This window comes from Cetorhinus maximus, chromosome 8, assembly GCF_964194155.1.
Source record: "Cetorhinus maximus chromosome 8, sCetMax3.hap1.1, whole genome shotgun sequence".
NCBI classification, from domain to species: domain Eukaryota; kingdom Metazoa; phylum Chordata; class Chondrichthyes; order Lamniformes; family Cetorhinidae; genus Cetorhinus; species Cetorhinus maximus.
In genome coordinates this window covers 84,046,869-84,070,436 of record NC_135886.1, presented here as the reverse complement: position 1 = coordinate 84,070,436, position 23,568 = coordinate 84,046,869, and the positions used below count along the sequence as shown (strand labels likewise).

The 23,568-nt window shown below is 40.9% G+C and overlaps 1 protein-coding gene across 2 annotated transcripts in view; it reads right to left on the bottom strand.

Moving 5' to 3' along the window:
• dacha (dachshund a) overlaps positions 1-23,568 on the bottom strand; it is a 389,808-nt gene that overhangs the window by 68,020 nt on the left and 298,220 nt on the right. For both annotated transcript variants that reach the window (XM_078547218.1, XM_078547219.1), the window contains exon 6: positions 18,177-18,257. In XM_078547218.1, the coding sequence (XP_078403344.1) occupies positions 18,177-18,257 (81 nt within the window). The remainder of the gene's footprint in view (positions 1-18,176; positions 18,258-23,568) is intronic.

The window sequence follows — 23,568 nt, the reverse complement described above, 5'->3', positions numbered from 1 at the left end:
TGCCAATTAGAGTGGCTGAGCTCCAATCTTGGTCACACTGGGATTCAAAGTCATAACCCCCTCTCTCATTACAGCTACAAGGCCTGACATGGAATCTAAAACACGTAAGGAAACTTATCATTGTATCCAAGGATTAAAAGGTGCTATTTATTCACATTTTGGGGTAATGCTTGGAGTTTATTGACCAATCTGTTTTAAGACTGATGAAGAGCTATATGGACTTGAAACATTAGCTCTGTCTTCCTCTCCACAGATGCTGTCAGACCTGCTGAGTTTTTCCAGCTATTTTTGTTTTTGTTTCCGATTTCCAGCATCCGCAGTATTTTGCTTTTATCTGTTTTAAGACTATATGGGGAAGAAAAACTATCCAATAAAGATTTATGATGTTTATAAACAGTTCCAATTTTGAACTTAATCACATGTGATAAATCTACACAGGTAAGTATGTTGCTAAGCTGAGATCTGTAATGTCCACAGACATTTAGGGCTGTAAGACAAATGGGTAGACGGAAAAAGCTGTATATTCAATGAGTAAGATACATGATTAAATCTCAGAATGGCTGTTACAGATGTAAGAACAAGTTGAAAAAGCACTTTTTGTGTGGCTAATGATTGATAATTCATTTTATTTTGAGGGAACCTCCAGCAATAACAATGTAGGGTTCTCCACATTGACACTTCAACCACTGAATGATCTATTTGTAGCTTTTTTTTCACACATTCCAAACAAGCTATAAGAATGAATACCACACAATAGGTCTGATAATCAGAATGGAGCTACAGAATATTTCTTCTTCAGAGTGTTTTGTAAATAAATCATGGGCTTTACTACAGGTGTTTCCATCCTTCAGGAACTTGTGAAGTCAGATTTGTTGAGTTATTACAGCAACGTGCAATTCTATAGCACTCATCATGCTCACAACCACAGAGCAAAAGCACCTTAACTGTGGGGTGACTGTAGTAGCATTTCCAAACTGTCTTACCAAAGAGACTACCATAAATTTGGTCATCTAATTGGAGACTTCAAATATCTCAAAGTACTTTACAGGGCAGTGAACAAAGTGTACACACTGAGCAGGAGGTGAAGAGAGGCTGAGGAGGGAAATGAACAGAAGGGGCGTTACACAAACTTCGGAAAGTAGTGTAGGAGGTGACTAGGTGGAAATTCTAGAGAGAATAAATTCTAGAAGGGATGGATGCATAGTGGCCAAAATAGTGGGATAAAAGATGGCAGGAGGGGAACCAATGTTAGAGCAATGAGAGTACAGAGAGTGTACTGGGAAGTACAAGAGGAAGCTGATCTATGCTGTCGAAGTTCGTGGAGGCATTTGAAAGGCAAGAATGATTTAATTTGCTGGGACATGGAGCCTCTGAAAACCTGAGGCAGCATAATAGAGATGTGGGATATGGGCCTCAGGATAATAAATGGGGTGAATGAGGGTTTCGGCAGCAAAAGAGGAGAGTTGGTGCAGAGGTGGGCCATGTGCTGGAGCTGAAAGAAGGTCATTGTAGTAATGGATCAGCACAATTGTAGATTTTTTGGAGTCAGTCAGCATAAAAGCAGGGTCTCATTGTGACTTTTGGAGGGAGTTCAGGTGTAATTAATTTGTAATCGCGGCGGGGTGGGGGAAATACGTTGTGATGTTGGAATTTCCTTGATCTTTTGTGTCACTTATGGGATACATCTGCCAGAACCCTCTGCCATATGTTTATGTAACTGAACCCCCCCACAAAAGATCAGTTTGCATGAGCGTCCCAGGTTTATGCAAATGATGCGCTTACATAGATTTATGCTCAGGAATTTTAAGTGCAGCACAGCTGGAGGTCACCTAATATCAGCATAACTGAAACTTCTGGTTAATACTTCATGATTTGTGTAAATGTTTTTTAACCAAGGCTTGATCTATATTTGACTAAAGCGTTATATACTGAAATTGTTAGGACCCCTGTTGCACCCACTTCTCTCCTCAAGTTCAGAAGCATTAAGCAGCTGGCGTGGCCTTCCTGATGGATGTATCCCTGTTCTGGCCAATAATGGAAGAGGAACAGCAGAGGCAAAAGCTCTGAGAACAAGGTGCCAAGGCAGAAGTCATGCCTGTTAGTGCCATTTGCACAGAGTTTGCCTTGCAGCATAATAAAATGTGCTCCATACGAAATGTTAGACACTGGACTAAATTTTGGCATAGTTTCAGCACAAGTGAAATCCAAGTTATCTGTTGCTATGCTTTTTGAAATATAATTGATTTCCTTTTGGATGACTAATTTGGAAAAATGGCATTTTGGAAGTTAGGACTGAATCCGTCAGTATTTGCAACACCATCTCTGCAAACATAAAAGTTTAAAAATAATTGAAATAAATGAGCATATTTTAACTTCTGATTTTAGTGGGTAGTTGATATAGTTTAGTAGATGTAGTTAACAATTTTCAATCCCCTCTGATTGAGATGTTTCATGTAATTGAATGTGCAGTTAATGACATGAACAAGAGTTTTGAATCACTTGGGAATCCTATGCTGCTATAGGCTGTGTACAATGTGGTAACCTGCAGCTATTAACCTAGAGTCGTGGCATTTCCAGTTAGAGCCTTAATGCATGGCTTGGGTGTGTCATATGGCCACCACAACACCCTAACTATCTCACAGCAATGGGCAATGAATCCATTTCCCCTCCTTGTTAAGCGAGCCGTTCCTTTCTTCAGCTTGCAGCTAAACCCCTTACATAACAACCTGGAGAAATAAGATGGGTTATTCCATCAACCTGGGAGCATAATTTCAGTAGGGTTTGTGGTACCATAGCAGTTTTCCTTAATGACATCAAAATGAAATTTCACTTCTGCACGGCACTTTGTTGAACAGCTTGCTTGACTGAAAATTGATCAAATTCATCCAACTGAGCAAGTAACAGCCAGAATGCTAAACTATTCAAACTGTTGCCCTGCCATAAACAAAACTTCTGGGACAACCAGCAACTCCTTGATCTCATAAACTTGACTACATCCAGAGTCTTCGGTTATAAATTACACGGAAACAATCCAATCGTCCAGGAAAGATGTTCAAACCAGCCAATAACGTGAATAAATGTCATCTGTTAAAGTTTAGGTGATTTGACAAGTTTAGTACCTCGACTATGATACTTATGATCCTGGAATGTATAATCCCAACTTTTCCATTTATCACTTGTAAATATTTTATGAATTGAAATACAGTTAGAGCAACAGAAGCTAGAATAAGGAATTCATAGAATGCCATACACTTTACTTATTCCATATTTCTTCTAATTTTCCCCAAACAACTATGCATGTTTTCCATACTGGGACTCCTCTGTCACTTAACATAAATTACAATGAAAGCCTTTCTGTTCAAATAGTTTCCAAAAAGGTGGTTTTTCTTCGACTAAGAGAAATGTTTGGCAAAGTAGGGAGCAAACCCCAATCTGGAACCATGACACCTATTAATGCGAGAGAGGGCTGTTGATTATTGGTTTGGGTTAGTATCCGGGAAGGTTAACTAGTTAGTTTTCTGTGTCTGTAGTTATTTGGGATTCTGTTACTCATGACTATCATCCTTTTCATATGACAGTATTGTACAGCAGTCACCTCTTTCAAAAGCATAAAGTACAGCTTCTAATTGAATTTTATGTAGCATAATTTTCCACCCCAAGCACCACCTGTGCGTCTGTGAATATTCTATTGGTCCATTAGTAAGTTAAACATTTAGCATCTGATATTACAATCCATTACAATAGAAAAAACAGTACTCTGGTTTAGCTTTGTTTGCTGAGTCATGATAATATAATCTAATAGTTTTCAATTTGCCTGTAAACAAAGCATATGCACTGTAGGTATGCTGGGTCAATAAAGCTAGTTCTGCAGTAGCCCAGTGTTTGTTGGTGCTGTGTTACATTCCCTATATTAACAGATAAATTAATTCAGTTCTGCTGTTTGATGTAAACAAAAGCTGAACAAGGCCATCAATTATATAATTTAACAAGTCATGCAATTTTCTTTGAATAATACATAAGCAAAATACAAAATAACCTTGGCTGGAGTTAAATAATAAGTACAAGTTGAATGATCTATCTGGTCCATTTTAAAATGCACAAAGTAATTCAGCTTTTACATTTCTTTTTCTACACTCTTAATTGTATTTAATTATAGTACTGGGGGTAGAAATTCATCTCTGGCAGTGTTGCAAAGTGGATCAGGCTTTGGGCAAGCCAAATCCCACAGGGAAAATTGTCTTACTGATCATAATTTTTTTTTGTATTTTGAAAACGAGGGGAAAACTCATGATCCCAGAAACATAGAATCCCAGTGACACTTTTAGGATTTTAAAATTACAAGGTTCTTAACAAAAAGAAAAAAATCCTAAGCACACAAGATTAAAATTACATAGTTAAAACAGTCTTACAAAACAGCCCCCAAAAAAACTCACTTGGTCAGAACACACAAGTAAAGTACTTGGCAATAGCTCCCTTATAGATTTTAACCATAAAAATCCAGTAATATTACCCAAGGCAAAAACTGCTGCTACATTAAATAAAGTATACCACACGACTCATCACTCTCTTCCACTGTGCTGTGGAACCGAAGGAAGTTCAGAAACAGACTGCTTTCAGAAAGCAAAGACTTCTGGCCTGAAACTGGATGGCTGCTTCAAATTCACAAGTTTTCTCAGGACAGAGCTGGTCTCAGGCCATCTCCCCCACACAGTGAAGACAACACAACTAAATATCTTTCCTCAAGAAAGGAAATATCCTTTTCCACTTTGATCTTAGGCTCCATCATTCCAAGCACTTCTTCGAACTCAATTTTTCCAAAATATAAAAATCTTTCATGTCTTCCTATTGCCTCCACTTTCGGGACAAATAAAATTTAATAACCTTTCCCTGTTTACCTATGAAAACTCACATACACACACAAACACACACACACACACTTCTTTACAGAATACCACCATATTCCCAAAAATATTTTTAAAAATTCCATCTTTACAGAGAGGAAATGAGATTCGCTACCAAGGTGTTAAGATAATACTCTACAAGCAATGACATCAGCTATCATCACAGCTAACCGTTAAATGTAGATGAATATTAAATTGACAAGAAAAATGGTCCTGAACCAGTACTTGAATCCAGGTAATTTTATATATGGGTGGTTTCTGCTGAAAGTTAACGGACTGTGGTTGCTGGGTCTGTATGTGATGCTGTTATCACATAGTATGTAACTACTGAAGGTGTCCAATGACTGCTTAATACAGGATCTTATTCCCGGTGAAATACTTCATAAACGTGTTAGGACTAAGCATGCTTGATGTTTTAAGACTGTCACACTAAAACCCATGTTAATACCTGAATATATTTTATACTTAACTGATGCTGATCTGTCTGGAGACTTGTCTGTCTGATGTATGTTTCAACAAAACAACTAGACTAATAAATAGTGACTGACAACCAAATAATTAATGGGAAGAAGTCAGAGCTTCACAAGATGTACCTGCAAAATAAGAGTGTGCCACTGGGAGAAAATTGTTGCAAATTTTTTGAGGATAGGATTTTACACAACATTTACAAGGCATCTGAATGAAAATATCCCCAAATTAACACGACTGTCAAACAAACAAAATTCCTAAGCAGCTATAGACTGGTCTGCCATGCTGAGACAGCGAATGAATGCAACGTTCAAATATAACCCATTTTCTATTTAATGCACACATTTTACCTTGTTTGAATTTATGCCCATTTAGGAATGTGTGCAAATCATTCCCCTCCACAATAAAATTGCTAAATTAACCTGTGCTACATGTATCATCCACAATTTTCACTTGTGGAGCAGATACTCTGTGCTTGGAACACTTCGATTTATTTTTTATCTAACTGAAATATGGTACCACAGGAGAGGAACGGGAGGGCTGTACCTACCCTGCTGCTCATTCTTGTGTGAACTCCGAAGGTGTTTGTTGATGAGCTACATGGTTTGGAGCCCAATCCTATCTGCTGCTGATGTCCCTTCTCTGTCAAACACTCTCTCATTGTTGCTGAGGTGAACCGCAGTATCTGAATTGATTACTTGAAAGAGAGAGCGCACAGGAGGTTATTCAGCCCATTGTGCTTGTGCTAGCTCTTTGAGGGAGCTCGTAATCAGTTCCATAGCAATGGACATTGTTCCTGTTTGTAAGTAGTGATCCAATTCCATTTTGAAAATCACTACTGAACCAGCTTCAACCACACTTTCTGATCAGTTAGTTCAATCACAAGGTTTGATTTAATGGAAATTTCATTGAATTATCCACTTAAAACACCACAAAATGTTTTGTTTTCTATTTAGCCAGATATGAATATTTGGCCATCTGCCATCATTCTAAATGAGTAAATAAACAAATCCTTTGGATTCGTTAATGGAACATGGCTGTTGTTTTTTTGCACAATGGTAAATTGTGAAATTAGTCACTTCAATGTAATGGTTAGATTTTGTTTGGGATGGCCATGAGTCATTAGGTTTTCTGGCTCCAGCAATACACCAGGTGTCAGGAAATTCCAGAACGAGTCGCTGTTGCTGGATTTGGTCCCAGATGTCAACAAATCCATTGTCGGGACAAACGTGGCCCAGCCCCATAAACATGAATTTGTGTAATAGTTTAATCTATTTTGTTAACCAGATTCAAACTAGTTAAGAAGGAAACTGGCATTAATAATTTCCCACAAGAGGGCCTGTTGAATTTAAATGTAACCAATGTCAAATGCCTGTCTGCTTTTGTGATACGCTAAGCCATGAAGATATGGCCGTTCAACAATTTGGCTTTTACATTTTTAATTCTTTTCAAATAAAAATTTCTCATAAATTGAAAAGATTTCAAAAAAGTTCTGTGAATAATGAAAGCATAGCAGCTGCAGTCTGCAGGAGATTAATTAGTTATATTGGAAGAAACACTGGGTGGAATTTTCTCCTCATGCATCTATGAATAAAGGGGAAAACTGTGTGGCATTTAATAGAAAGCAGCCTGGTGTTCCAAGAAGTTATGTGGTATTGTGCCATCCTATCTCAGCCTGTGGAAAGCCCCATGGAGTGCTAGTATAAAATATAGAGTCAAAACAGTTTGTAGGCAGATATCCAATCCTGAGTCTTTTTTCTCCTCCTGCAGGAGTTGGCTCCTTATGCTGCAACAGTTTGCCGGGCATCAAGCATCTTCCAATGTCTCACCCAAATGCTTATCGTTCCTTTTACAAGCTAAGAAGTTAAGATAGGGCAGAAGGCATTGCATCTATCCAATCCTCTCTTAGCTTCCATCTTTGGGTTAAAGAATATAGAGCAGATCAACTAATTCAATATAGTCAGGCACTGAACCTTGAATCATCTTTAGCTGTATGGTTCAACCACTTGCTGGACTTTCAGGGTCACAGAGTCTCTTTTCCAAACAAAAATGCAATCTGCACCAATCAACTTTGACAATTTTTTAAATTATTTGGCAGATTAGCAATCCTTATTGTAACATCAACCTGTTTTAGTTGGGGTACGGGGAGAAGGCGGGAGAATGGGGTTGAGAAACTTATCAGCCATGATTGAATGGCGGAGCAGACTCGATGGGCCGAATGGCCTAATTTCTGCTCCTATGTCTTATGGTCTTATGGGTATTAACAACAACAAGTATTGAATTATTGAAGTGATGCTCTACAATCAATTTACAATACAATTCATATAAATTCAGTTCTGGTTTTACATTTCAAAGCATTTTTATGTCTTGTTGCTACACAAAGCTGCAGAGATAACCTGAGTATTTTAGGAAATAAAACAAAGTCACATCTTTTTGAAAAAAATAATACATATATTGCAGTAATGCAGAAGTTGCATGGTTTTCAAGACCCTTCGTAATGTGGTGAGATAAGTGTGTGTGCTACTACACTTGAAACACAAAATATATCACTTAATTGAGTTGTGTTTGTGTTGAAGTACACTTACACCTTTTTTTAACCATATTTTCTGAGCATGTGGATTTAAAACAAAGATTTACTCAGCAGCTTGTTGATATTAAAACATGGAATTTGTCCTTTTATTTATATAAAATGAAGCATGTGAGCTCAGACTAGCCACAGGGCTGTCATTAATCTTTGCAATAAACTGCTCCAAATAGCAGTAACTGTTAAGCATTAGTTCTGGTTGAAATTAGCATTTTTCAACAGTCCAGTCAGGCATTACTGTTTTGGTGCATTAGAACCAGCTTTCAGTGTTAAAAGCTGCAGAAACTGGCTGTAAGACGAGTTTGGTTGCTAGCCAGAGCAAGATCTTGGAGAGGGAAAAAGAAAGTCACTATTTCCATAAGATGAAAGCAAATAGTAAAACAAAAAGATGGAACAGTGATATGCTTAATTGGCAGGCATCAAATATGAGCATTAGAAACATTTTCACCCTTGTCTCAAAAATCTGAAACATGAAACTGATTTCTAAGTCAATCTGCTTATTAGAAATGATACTGCTTTGGTTTAGCAAACTTTCCTACATTATCTACTCCATCACAGTGAAATAAAGGTTAAATTACTTAAAAACCTCAACTGAGAGATTTGTTTGCACTGAACTTTGAATGCAGAAGATGTTTCCACTGTAAATCATCATTTATGCTTTGCCCATTTTATCGATCATGAGAATAGCTACGCAATAGAGAAATCTGATCAGAATTGTTCTGCTGACTGAATATCCAACCTGTCAGCTGTGATATCAAAATAGTATTGTGTCAACATATACTGGCCCCATTTCATCTTTGAGAGTAAGTTTTCTTTCTCCTTCTGCAAGATTAGAATAAAGGTGCTTGTGGCACACCTCCATTGCTCCCAAGTGCAGCGATCAATCCAAAGTCAATACTGGAATGTTAACTGGTCAAACATCCATCACCACCTCAGCCCTCTCTAGCATCACCTACACCACACAGATGGCAGCATTCCATAAGGTGGCAGTGCTCATGGCAATTAAGAATGGGCACAAAATGCTTGCCTTGTCAGCGGTGCTCACATCCCGAGAGCAAATTTAAAAACAGAAGTTGGAAATCCGGTTAACCTATACCCACAAGCAACCAATAGGGTCTTGTAGAACTTGTGTGGTATTTGTGCCTTTGGGGGGTGGGGGAACCTGGGTAACAGGTTCCGTTGGATTGTTGGCTTCCACTAGATTGTGACTTTTGACTGAAAACAAATAAATTTACCAACAAGCTGTTTGTATGTTTTTAACTTATTGAATACTGATCTCTTGATATAGAACCATAGAAAAGTTTATGATGCAGAAAGAAGCCATCCAGCCCATCGTGTCTGCGCCAGTCATAAAAAGAGAAAAAAGAAGCTAGCCACTAATATTTAATCCCACTTTCCAGCACCTGGTCCATAGCCTTGCAGGTTATAACACTGTAGGTGCAGATCCAGGTACCTTTTAAATGAGTTGAGCGTTTCAGCCTCAACCACCAATTCAGGAAGTGAATTCCAGATGCCCATCACCCTCTGGGTGAAAAAGTTTTTCCTCGTGTACCCCCCTAATCACCAATCACCTTAAATCCATGCATCTGGTAATTAACCCCCCAGCTAGGGGAAACAGGCCTTTCCTGTCTACCCTATCTAGGCTTCTCATAATTTTGTACACCTCAATTAGGTCACCCATCAGCCTCCTCTGATCTAAGGAAAACATCCCTAGCCTATCCAACCTTTCTTTATAACTGCAATTTTCAAGTCCTGGCAACATTCTTGTAAACCTCCTCTGTACTCTCTCCAGAGAAATAATGTCCTTCCTGTAATGTGGTGACCAGAACTGTACACAACTGTAATTCCAGCTGTGGCCTAACCAGCATTTTTTTTTTACAGTTCCAGCATTACATCCCTGCTTTTGTATTCAATACCTCATTCAATAAAGGAAAGTATTCCATATGCTTTCTTTACCACCTTATCCACCTGTCCTGCCACCTTCAGGAAACTTATAGACATGCACTCCAAGGTTTCTCATTTCCTCAACCCCTCTCAATATTGAGTATTCCCTTGCTTTGTTTGCCCTCCCAAAATGCATAACCTCACACTTCTCTGGATTTAATTCCATTTACCACTTTTCTGTCCACTCAATCAAACCATTGATGATATTCTGGAGACAACAACTATCCTCTTCACTATCAACTACACGGCCAATTTTTGTATCATCTACAAATTTCTCAATCATGCCTCCCACATTTAAGTCCAAATCATTAAATTATACAACAAACAACAAGGGCCCCAACACTGAGCCCTGTGGAACGCCACTGGAAACCACTTTCCATTCGCAAAACATCCATCGACCATTACCCTTTGTTTCCTGTCACTGAGCTAATTTTGGATTCAACTCGCCACCTTCCCCTGTATCCCATGAGATCTCACTTTTCTGACCAGTCTACCATGTGGGACCTTGTCGAAGGCCTTACTATAGTCCATGTAGACAACATCTACTACATTACCCTCATCAATCCTCCTTGTTGCTTTCTCAAAAAATTCTATTAAGCTAGTAAGACACAATCTTCCCCTAACAAAACCATGCTCACTAACCCTGATCAATCCATGCTTTTCTAATGGATAGCTTATCCTGTCTCTCAGAATTGATTCCAATAATTTGCCCACCACCTAAGTCAGACTGACTGTCTTATAATTTTCTGGCCTATCCCTGCACCCTTTTTAAATATTGGTACAACATTTGCAGACCACCAATCCTCTGGTACCTCACCTGTATCTGGTGAGGATTGGAAAATGATCCTCAGAGCATCCACTATTTCTTCCCTGGCTTCCTTTAACACACATATGGGATACAATCTATCTGGTCCCTGTGATTTATCCACCTTCAAGGATGCCAATCCCTCCAGTACTTTCCCTCTCATTATGTTTATTGTATCTAATATTTTGCATTCTTCCTCTTTAACTAGAATCTAGAATGTCTGCATCACCCCTTTCCTTAGTGAAGACAGAAATAAAGTGAGAACCCTGCCCACATTTTCAGCATCAACCCACAAGTTACCATGTACATCTCTGATAGGCCCTGCCCTCTCCTTACTTATTCTCTTGCTCTTAATGCACTGGTAAAACATCTTTGGGTTTTCTTTGATTTTACCTGCCAATAATTTTTCATTTCCTCTCTCTGCTTTCCTTATTTCCTTTTTTACTTCACCGCTGTACTTTCTATACTCCTCTAGGCTTTCTACAGTATTAAGCTTTTTGGGACTGTCATAAGCTCTCTTTCACTGTTTTATCATGCCCTGTATGCTTCTGGATAACCAGGGGTCTCTAGATTTGGCAGTACCACCCTTTTTCTTCGTGGGAGCATGTCTATACTGCGCCTGCAGAATCTCGATTTTGAATAACTCCCACTGATTTGACACTGTTTTCCCTTTTAGTAGCTGTATCCAGCCTACTTTCGCCAGTTCACCTCTCAGCTTTGTAAAGTTTGTCTTCCCCCAATTTAGGCTTTTTCTATAATGATGTTAAGTCTAACTGTATTATGGTCACTGTCTCCAAAATGGTCCCCTACTGCTAGTTTATCCACTTTCCCATCTTCATTTCCTAAGACTAAGGCCGGGATTTTCCTTGCCTGCTGGCATCGAGCATGTTCGGTGGCATGAGCAGACAATATGGCATGATCAGGTTGCGATCATGTGCTCAGCCCACCCATGGCGGGCCGCATTTTCCACCATCTGACTTTGGGAATCTCATTGTAATACATCTGCATATCATTATTAGGCCAGCCCACCAGAATCATATCCCCCCCACCCCCGGCTAGATTATCCACCCGCGTCAGTGGGAAAACACGCCAACATGTTTCACAACAGCATATATAAGGCGTGCACTTGGCGGTCTGCAATTGACTTGGGACCTCAAGATTTGTTTGCCTACCTTGCTTCACAGAATCTCTCAGTACAGAAGAGGACCTTCAGTCCATCGAGTCTGCACCGACACAGGAGAAACACAAACACATGAGGGCTGTACTGGGGAAGGAGGGTAAACCAGGGTGTGTGTGGGGGCACATGTTGATCTGTGCAAGTGGCCTCAAGATGATGAGCCAAGGAGGCAGTCTCCAGAGGAGATGAGGCCAGATGGACATGTGAGGGTATGTGTGAGAGAATGGGTGGTGATATCCCTTGAGCTGGCAGTGAGTGAGATGCCAGTGAATGTGCGATGGACTTGAGCGTATGAGTTTAGAGTGGTTACCATACCCTGTCTGCACGGATGAGGTCATTCATTCTTTATCTGTATTGGATGGCCAACCTCTTCTGTGCAGCATTGACACTGATCACCACAGCCATCGCCTACCAAGCTGGAGTGGTAATGTTGCTGCCCCTCCTGTGGCCAGAGCAAGGGCGGAGAACATCACAGTGGGCCTCCACGGCATCCAGAGGACACTCAATGGCTGCAGTGTTCTGGCCTTTCAGGGCCATGTCTTCTTTGCTGCAGTCCTTGGCTGGAAGCACTGAGTGCGGCTGCAATTTAAATGTGGTACCTGGCATGATGAAATGGAGAGTTGATGACACGGCAGGCAAATTGGAGCCCGCCCACCATCGAAACGGCATGTATCCCAGGAATGTATAATTAACGCAGCGGGTTTGGGACGATATGGTGTGAAGAGCCGCCATTACGGCCAGCAGGTAAAATGTCGTTTTTCTTGTCCACCACCGCACTTCTTGCAAACCTGAGGCGATCCCACCCTAAATCTAAAATTGCACCCCCTCTCATTGGGCTTGTTACGTGCTGGCTGAAAAGGTTTTCTTGAATCCAGTTCAAAGATTTTGTGCCCTCAGTGCCCTTCACACTGTCTGTATCCCAATTGATATCAGGCTAGTTGAAGTCTCCAACTATTACTGCCCTATTGTTTTTGCGCTCAGATATTCGCCTACATATTTGCTCTTGTAACTCCCTTCCACTATTTGGGGGTTTGTATCACACTCTTAGCAAAGGCTGCACTTTTTTTATTTCTGAGTTCAACCCATATGGCCTTTTTTGATGCTTCATTTAATATATCATCCTTCCTCACAGCTGTAATTGTTTCTTTAACCAATAATGCTACACCCCCCACCATTTTTATCCCTCTCTCTCTATCCTGCCTGAAAGCTCTATATCCACCGAAGTTGAGCTGCCATTTTGGCCCCTCTTTAAGCCGTCTACATTATAGCAATGATTTAATGCTGCATTGTATCTATCCGCGTCCTCAGCTCATTGGCTTTATTTGCTATGCTCCGTGCATTTACATATACACCTTTTAACACTGCCAAATTCCTGTGCTGTACACTTTTTAACCTGTGCTTCTTCTATCTTTCAGAGTCACTCGTTAATTCTCCATCTCCCACTCCCTGCTCTGAAGTTGCCCTCAGGTTCCCAGCCCCTGCCAATCTAGTTTGATTAGCCCCCACCACCAATTTGCCCTCAGGTTCCCAGCACGCCCACACCAACAGCACTAGCAAATCTCCCTGCAATGATATTCATCCTGGTCCTGTTCAGGTGTAGACTGTCCAGCTTGTCCAGGTTCCACCTTCCTCAGAACCAGTCCCAATGCCTCAGAAATCTAATGCCCTCCCTCTTACACCAGCTTTCCAGCCACGTGTTCAATTGCTCTATTCCCCTATTTCTATACTCACTTGCATGTGGGACTGGGAGTAATCCTGAGATTACTGCTTTAGAGGTCCTGCTTATCAATCTCCTTCCTAGTTCCCTGAAATTTGCTTTCAGGACCTCATCCCCTTTCCTACTTAAGTCATTGACACCAATGTGGACCATGATATCTGACTGATCACCCACCTCCAGAAGAATGTGCAACTTTCTTTTGCCTTTAGGTCAACACTATTTTCCTAACGGACCTTTTGACCAGCTGGTGTTCTGCTTGATATTAATGGAATTTATAATTCATGTTTCAATTTATTTTATTGAATGTAATGGTCTAGAAGCATTTCAATTTGAGATCTTAACTTGCACACTGTATGGTCAAGGCCAGTGTCCTGAGGTTCAGTGGCATAATTATAATAGAAAGCAGTTGTGCATTTACTTCCTCCATCTCTCATCTGGGTTCCTATGCTTAGCATTTCACTTTAGGAGGAGGGGGAAGGAAAGACACTGACATCTGTGTCATCTTTGCTGAAGACTTCACACCTCGCAGCACTGGTCGCCATACCCTGTCAGTGTATGTCAACGTCACTGTGGCCTTGAACTCCTTCGCTTCTGACTCATTCCAAAGATCAGCTGCAGACCTTGGTGACATCTCACAATGGACTGCACATTGCTGGTCACTGATGCCCTCTTTGCCAGGGCTGGACATTATATTCATCTTATGACATATTTGACCTCACAGGGACAGAGGGCATTGGGTATTGCCACCATCTATATGGCCATCCAGGCACTCAGCAAGTGCCCGCTCAGTTTCATCAACAGGAAGGACTTCCACTTCCTCAACGTTCCCCTGGTTCGGACCACAACCAGAGCCTCCTGCACGTGTGCTCACTTTCCTGGTAGCGCCCATGACTCAGTCAGTCTCCGATAGTCCAGGCTGCCGCAGATCTTCAATCCAACTCCCAAAATGCATGAGTGAATCTTAGGAGACAAGGGATAGCCTTTGAAGATACAGCTACTCACCAGTCTATGGGAGCCCCAGACAGAGGCACAGATGTGATACTGCCAATACCATCTCCTTACTAGGACAACTACTGAGAAGGCCATCAGGCTTCTGAGGATGTCATTCCGATGCCTATACTGGTTCAGTGGCACCTTCTGATACTCTCTGTCATTGTGGTGGTCTGTTGCACTCTCCATAACATGACCCTCAAGAGGTATGGACCTTGAGCTCAATGAGGCCCTGAAGGAGATCGTTCATCCGGCGAGGAGCTGGAGAAGGAGGTATGAGAGGAGGAGGAGGCAAAGGGAGATGATGCTGAACAGAGAGGTGCACTTGCTGCATGATGAGGTTACCTCCTCCTGCTACCATTTGGGAAGTGACCTCCTTCCTCAGCCTCAAGGTCTCCAGCATTAAATCCAGGTCAGCATCAATGAAGTGAAGGGCTGCCCTGCCCCAGGTGCCAGGTTTGCGGCTCTCCTGTGGCATCTCACTTACCTACGGTACTGCAGAATGCTTTGGCACAATCAGCAGATTTCTCCCATTAGGCAACCAGCAGCCTCAGTAATGGCTGTCCTGGGGTGACTAAATGAGTCGTATTCTTCACCTGACCCAGCTCTGTTCCCGCTCCCACTGGCTCTAAGTGGACAGAAAGGCCGTCTCTATATCAATTAAGGGCTTTTCGACAGGAAAATCTTAACATTACTCAGTTTCACACCAGAGGTGCGTCTCTGATCTGATATCAAAACCTGTTTCCCACCTCCAAGGCGAAAATTAGCCCTAAGTATTTGACTTTTGGTGTAATTAGGTAATTGGGAGTAACTTTAACCCACTCCCAGGAGGTGGCTCAGTCATGCTTTTAAGAAGAGTTTAAGTCTCCATTTAACATCCTTTGTCTTTGTAACTCTTGTCAGTTGGGTTTTCTGGGTCTCGGGAACAGATAAGAGGGGAGATGGGCCATATCCCTGAGATGAGTGCCTTTACAGCACTGCTTGTGGGCCAGGAGCAGCAGGAGCATTTCCTTCCAGTCCAACAAGTTATCTTAGAAACTGCCCCGTGATCTCACCAACTTCCGCAATCTCTCCTCACTACAACTACTATCACCCTGACCTCACGGTCTCTTTCCCACCACTTGTCCTGTCTGCTCCCCCATTGCATCCTTCTGCTGCAGGCTTTCTCTCCAGTCTACAACCAGCCTTGGTTGTCTGGCTGGAAGGCTGGAGAAAGAGTTAAAGGCGTCTGCAGGACTTTTGCAAAACTGGGAAGCATCTTTCTCCCCCTCTCCCTAGCTCTGAAAACACCGCTCAGTTAATATTGGGGCCAATGTTTTTTGATGCTATTCAAACAAGCCAGTCTTGATCTTGTGCTGTAATATTCAAGTTAGCACACAGAAATGTAATACATCCCTCGGACATCCTGGCTATTTGTGTCACAGTGAAAAGCTTAAAAGTTTGGCATGGGTCCCGTACTTTATTTAACCAGTACTGATTGCAGGTGCATTCCAAACAATTCATATTCTTATCTCAAAGTATGTATTGCATATGGCTGCAGAAAATGTCTAATAGCCAGATTCAAATTGCTTCTGATGTGTTTGTGTGTAACTTAAAGGCAAATGTGTTGATCAATTCCATATGTTATATCCACTTTGCACACAGTAGCTATTAATCAGTGCAGTGTTTCCTTACTATGCCAGGGGCCTCTCTGCTTTCCTTGCATCTGTGACAAGGTCACATCCCCTTGTCGCTTCAAGTGCACTTTTTATCTCTCAATTTTTTTAAAGCTGATAAAATGTTTAGAAGAACTCAGGAAATGTCCCACAGTGAACAATACCCACAGCACTTGTTTCACTGTCAGTGACCATATCAAGTGTTTTGCACCTGTTTTTTTCCCTCTCCAAAGACCTAATTTTACCTGACAATGATGGATTGGAAGTTTACTACAGGGAAACCCTTAGCTTCAAAACCAAATGAAAATACATAAGATGGGCTTTATAATTGAACTTCAAAATTTGCATGAAGCAGATATCACTGTGCAATATTACTGTACAAATATTCATATGTTTTGAGGATTTAACCTCTCAGAATCTTTAGTGTTTTATTTTTCCAGTCGTTCCATTTTTAGGCTGCCCCCACCCCCACCCATCTCCTTTCTCAATATTTCACACCATTCTTCAGTCAAAAAGTGGCAGGTAACTTGTTCACAGGTTTCTGTTCATATTCTTGGACTTGGTGCTAGAAAATACCTGGGCAACAGAGGCTGGCTTGCTTTCTGTGAAAAATACTTCGCCTCCACTAGGTACTCCTTCTGATGACTTGCTATGTGGGGTGGCAAAGGCATCATGGTGAGGTGTCCTCTTTGTTATATGATACCTCGCTATACTGATACACTCCACCACTGACTAGCTAATTTCTAGTTAATTAATTAGTTAATTTTATTAAAAGTTAAAACATAATTCGAGCAAAGGCACATTATTTTTTCTTTCTAGTATGCCCATGTTAAATACTTTATGAAAAGTATGTTGTTGAAAGATTTGTAGCCCATTATTACACAGTATCAGATGGATTTCTACCATGACAAGCAGCTCCTGGTTCAGATTTATTCTGTTACCTGACTTACTTTGGTAGATTTGGATTCACTTCAATGTGAATCATGAATTATATTTCACCAAAACCAAGTTTCCCCCACACAGACACATTCTCCATTATTTTCTATTTAAATTAATTCCAGTCAAAATGAACTGTTCACTTAAAGCCTTATACCTTCAGAAACAGAGTACTCCAATTATCTAAGGTGGACTTACTGCCCCAGCATCAAAGGTATCAGCTCTACAGGTTTTCAAATATACTGCACTGGGTTTTATATTAATCTCCATGAACAAGAATAGCTTATTGTTCTGTAGAAAATTTTGGATCTATGTTTATATCAGCAATGAGAATTCCTGATGAGATCAATGCCTAATAAAAGCAAAAGCTTTATTGGAAAATGCTACTTGCGCTTAACTGGAAGGAAATGACTACAGCTGGAAATGTTATGCACAATACATCAATCGTAATGTATAAAATATGTGGTCCTTTATTTGGGTGTTTTTTTAACATGGTAACATTGGCCTAATTATAGTAACCATTACATATCAATGAGTAAGATAATAAATGCTCAACTTTTGTTTAAAAACTCATATCAGCAATAGAAGCAGTTTTTGTAAATGTACAGATCGATGTTTTGCTAGTGCCCATGAAATTGTGGCTCACCTTTGAATTCCTTCTGCACATTATTTTTAGGTCACCCATTTATATATTTCCATTCTCAATATTTTAATAGTGACATTAACCTATTTAAAATAATTCATGTAAGTTTTCCAGGCTGTAAAGTACGGTTAAGATGAGAAAATTAGGAAGGGGAGGAGAGAGGGAGAAGAAGAAAGCATTTCTGCAATTACTAAAAAAAGTGGCACAGCCTTTGCTGACTTATCTGAATATGATCTTTCTGATCTCTTCCAGAGACTTGGAGATCAAAGCATATTCCGGGAGCTTTAACAACATGGTTATATAACTGTTGTCTCTCTCTCCCCTTAAATGAAAACTAGCTTAGATAGCTGTCCTACCTTTCTCCTTTTGGCTTCTCTTTATACTGGGCCCATTATCATGATCAGCGAGCTCCCCTTCTCTAGTCCCAGGCTGACTAGCTGTTGAAAAAGAATTGTAATATTCCACAGTTTATTCAACTGAATCAATACCAGAGATTTTTTTTTTTCCAATCACATTCTTCCTCATCCTTACAAATCCCAAGCATTAAGCTTCTTGGTAACTTGAGTATTGCTGAAAAAAGATTTTTTTGTCAAAGCCTTTTGTCTTGACTCATCAGGACAATTCACAAAACAATACCAATGTGAGGGGAAACAAAATATTTATACTGTATGAGAAGAGAGTGCTGATTTGTTGGCAGGTATCAAACAGCATGCCCCTTCCGCTGTTTGCAGTGGGCAAGATATGGACTGTACCCAATCAGCTGCAAAACTCAAAACACAGCATCCAACATTAGATGTGATTCTGCAATTGGACAATTACTAAATAATCCTCAATGTACTAAGAATTACACAAACAACCAATTTAAGATTGTCAGTTGGGCTCACAGTGTGGTGCATTTGTGTGTATTGGAAGCTACATGTATTAATTCACAGGGCCCTGTTCTTTGCTGGCAGAAAGAACATGTACACACATTGCACCTGTTTCAGCTAAACAAAATAAGTGACAGCCATTCACTGGTTCATCCCCCAGGTCAAAGTCTAGTTAAGCTGCCGGGTTTAAATTTCAAACTATCAGTCACAATCAACCAGTGCATTCTCCATGGCAATGCATCTACCAAGCAGAGTCCACTCGTCAACCAGTCAGTGCTCTTTTCTCAATGTATAAATATGTTGTTTCCCCTGACATTGGTATTTTCTTGCGAAATATCCTGATGAGTGCAAGATGAAAAGCTTCGACAAAAAATGTCTGTCTTTTTCAGCAATACACAAGTTTTGTAGTACCAAACAACTTCTTGATAACCTTGGGTTTGGACCCCAGTTCCTCAACAGCATAATATTTATTGTACATTTAAAAACACTATGGTCTTTGTTTCTATAAATACCTGAGCACAAATACATGAACTCACCAAAATGTTCCTCAGCACAGTAGTTTGTAAAGCAATGCCACATATCCTGGATCTGTTGCCATCAATATTAGTTCTAATTTCTTTTAAGATAATTACTTTTTTTAATGAAATATACTAAAGTAGAATGTAATTATCACCAACCAATGGAGTGGATTGCCTGTCCATTACAGAGGCTGGCTAATTTTCATTCGCATTGATATCGGTAGAAGTAAAGATTGAGCAGGTTCTATAACGGAAAGGCAGTCTGTCCTATCTGTTCACTATCTAAGCATTGAAGATGACATTCATTCCTACATTGCATATGGTTGTGTGTGGGAGGTTGTGCATCGATCTTCCTGTGAATGATGCATTGAGTGCACACTGTCTGTTGTCACACTTAAGAAGTTGCACGTTGTGAATTGCACTATTGTAAATTCAAATTTATTACAGCTGATTGGCTCACAACATGTATTCATAAAGCAGCAACAAATCATAAACGAAGAAGTAGAGAGCATATGAATCAAACGTGGGAAAAGCAGATAAATAAATGTTCAATGAAAAACTACTAAGCCGATGTGAAACAATGTATTAATCATGAACAGTCAGTAAAATCATGTATTACTGGGCATTAGGCTTGTACCAAAATAAATATTAAATCATAAAAGTTAAGACATTTATTCACCTTGTCTAAATGTAGCATTTCTGAGTTTAAAATGCCTGTTACAGTGTTTTCTGTTGGAAGTTGTACCTATTGGAGAATATTGAGCCTTGTCGTCATACAGGTTCCCAGAACCTTCACTGTCAGCTGAAAAGGTTTTAGGAGATGAATATAGGAGGTGGGGTTGGGACCTAATGTGGCGCAATTTCAAAATCGCAGTCCTGGTGGTCGGCTCAGGACCGCTGCTTCCAGAAGGGTTTGGAATTTTCAAAGGGCCGGTGTGGGGGTAAGGAATGGGAAACACGCTCACCACCAATTAATGGCCCATTACACTCCTTAAGCTTAAGGGGCCTGTCCCGTCATTAATGGGGTTTTTAATTCACCGAACCTAAACAGCCTGGTGCACATTTGTTCTCAGCTATCGGTTTAATTGCAAGGACATCGGAAAGTTCCCTAGAATGTGTGGAAACTGAAGTTTGAAGGGCCGATGAACACCAGGTCCAGCACTACGCCTTTTCTTTGTTTATATGATCACTGTAGTATAAGGGTTAATAGCTATTATGCTAATAGCTAAAGTGCATCATCGATGATGTCAGATCACAACTTACTGGGACCTGAGGGATGAAGGTTATAATGGAGCCTAGCTAAAGTCCGTCATTGTAAATAGGCAATAAACGTTTACTAGCTTGCAACAGTATGGCTTCCAGCAATCTTCTAACCAAGGCAGACAGAACCTGATTGTGATAATAATGCATGGTGGCAGTAGTTTGCGAACCGTTTACTAAAGATCCCAGTTGATGCCGATTAATGGTTGAAAAAGTAAAAGCCATCGGCCTGGCGGAACACACTCGAGAAATGCCCATGGAGCAACTAACGGCTACCCGAGTCCCACAACAGCTAACTGGAAGTGCACAGAGCCATGAAGAAAGTTGTACCTCTGCCCAAGACCCTGACCTTGTGGAGGGCCTCGACCAAGCTGCACACTGGAGAAAATGGCATTGCTGATTCGGTTGATACGGACTGCCTCCAGACTTGCTCAGAAGCCAAAAAAGGATCAGGTCAGTGTTCTCCTCTTGACAATCGGCAGCTGTGCTGATGACATTTTAAGAAGACTGGGCTGATGAAGAAACCGCTAAATATGAAGAGGTCATCGAGGCCTCTAATTCCCTTAGCTTACGGCACAATAGACCAGGTAAAATTCAACCGCCATAGCCAGGAACAAGGACAAAATATTGGTTCTTCTATAAATGACCTGCATCACTTAGCAGATAACTAAGAATATGGGATATTGAGGGAGGAGCTCATAAGAGACCTCATTGTAGTGGGGGTGATAGATAAAGAATTTTCAGATTTCTTACAGCCCAGGGAAGATCTCATTTTGTCCAAAGCAGTACAGTTAGCGAAGCAGGCTGGACTTTGCAAGCAAAACTATTCATCCGAGGTGATAAGGAGCCTTCCTGGGGCAGATCGCTGACTTGGTCCAATTCATGAACCATAGGGCTATCAGCGCGCCCGCCAGAAAACAGAGGCAATATGAAGTGGGTGCAGTTGGCACCATTGTTCCATGTCCCCATTGTGGCAGGAGAAAACCTCATTGGCACCAAACTGGCCCAGCCATCAATGCCAAGTGCTGCACCTGCTGCAAGAGGGGCCAGGGGCCATTTTAAAGTAGCAGCCGGAAACTTCCATTATCAGGTCAAAATTTTAAAGACAAACCATTCCAATCAGCAAGTGTCCAAGAAATAGATGATACTGAAGAACAGGATGTATTCTTCTTGGGTGAAGTGGCAGAACTGAAAGCATATTTATGGCAGGTATCATAGTCAATGGCCACAAAACCAATTTTAAGTTGGACACGGAGGCAGGAGTGTCCAGTCTGTCTGATATGGTATGATGGCTGAAGTCTGAATTTCTCCAGCTGTCTACCATTCAACTTCACAGCGCAGGAGGCATTCCACTCAAGGTGTGAGGAGGGGTGACTGCTACATTGCATTATAGTGGTATAGAGTTCACCAATATTCTATATATTATTCCTAATCAACATTGTTCTTTATTGAGCAGAGAAGCTTGTATAGCTTTGCATCTTCTTTATTCACCAGTTGTAGGAAGAAACTCAAGTTTGACCCAGAACATTGTGAATCAGTCTTCAGAGTTAAAACTCCATCCCTACGACCACAGGAGGACATCGTAGATCTTTCATTTCTCTTCAAGGAGAGGCTAGATGAAATGAGAAGCTGTGCATTAAGGATGAAGGTGACCAGCCGTAAGATGACATTTTGCACCTTAATTTGCTCTTTCAGGAAAGAGCGGAAGAGGATGATAACCCAGATGCCACTGATATCGATGATTTGTCGCAGGAGCTGATTCTGAACCTTGCTTTGCTTTTTGAAGACAAGAGTAGAAGATGACAATGATAGCCCAGATATCTCTGCTGAGGGGGATCAGCATGTTATTAAAGAAAGTGATAAAGGTGCAAATCCATCTGTTCATTCTGCTGAAGACACGAATGACATACAACAACAACATGATGCAGCAACTCTTTTTTGTACAATGGAGAACTGAGACCAGGAGTTCTTATTGCCACTGTTACTGTTAGAGAACAAATTGTTGCTATCATTAAATCTGAAGTTAAATCTGGAGATTAAAAAAATATAGAGATGCTTACTACAGATCTTACCAATGCCATAGGTGAAAAGAGAGTGTAATTCCTCTGCCTCTGCATGTTTCTTTCACTGCTGATGCTGGTGACAGCATAGATCGTGATGAAGTTCCAGAGATGTTCAGGTCCACTGAGGAGCAAACTCACACTGAAGTGAGCGTGCAAATTGAACCACTACCTACAGGAATTCCTACAGTATTAGCAGGACAGTCATAATCTTTCCTTCAGAATATTCTTCTCTCCATCTGTCTGATTCGTTCATGGATGAGATATTACATAATACTTTGTTCGTTGCAACAGTAGAAGCTTATAGGCCCTTACAGCTGTACAAATCTTCACAGGAGTTGAACCAGCTTCATTCCTTCGAGCAAGAGGCGCCAGCAGTCCAGCCTTTCCCTGAAGTACCAGAAGCAGAAATCTCTGTCTGCGGAGGTCGGTGCTTTCCAAGGAGAATGTTCTGGAAAGCATACATCCTACACATCCTCAAAGAGAGCTGGTACAAGAGACTGCAGGGGGGAGGGATGGAAGTAGGATGTATAAAGTTAATGTTAATGAGTTGAACAAAAGGCTTGGGGAGGTGTAGTATAAAGGGTTAATTATCATTGATGTCAGATCACATCTAACTGGAACCTGGGGGAAGAAGGTTCTAATGGAGTCCTGCTAAAGCCCATCTTTGAAAATATTTTAATAAGTCAATAAATGATCACTAATTTGCAACAGCGTGGTTTCCAGCTCTCTGCCAACCAAGGCACACAGAATCCTGTTAGAATAATAATATAGTCACTTGCCTCTGTATTCCAGCTCCAGGACTTCTGATGAGTTCCCTGCTATATCTGGCAAGACAGTAACAGCCCCCACACAGCTACCACTTGCCTTTGCTTCTGACACCAGGCAGGCAGCTCCCACCTCCTGGAGCTGCCCAGCACCTCTAATTGGGCACTGAGCTCACCTCCACTCCAATTAGGTAATTTGAATTTAAAAGTAGTGTCACAAGAGTGATGCTGTTGAGGAGCAGGGTAGGGACCTGGAATTCTTCACTTTGAAAAT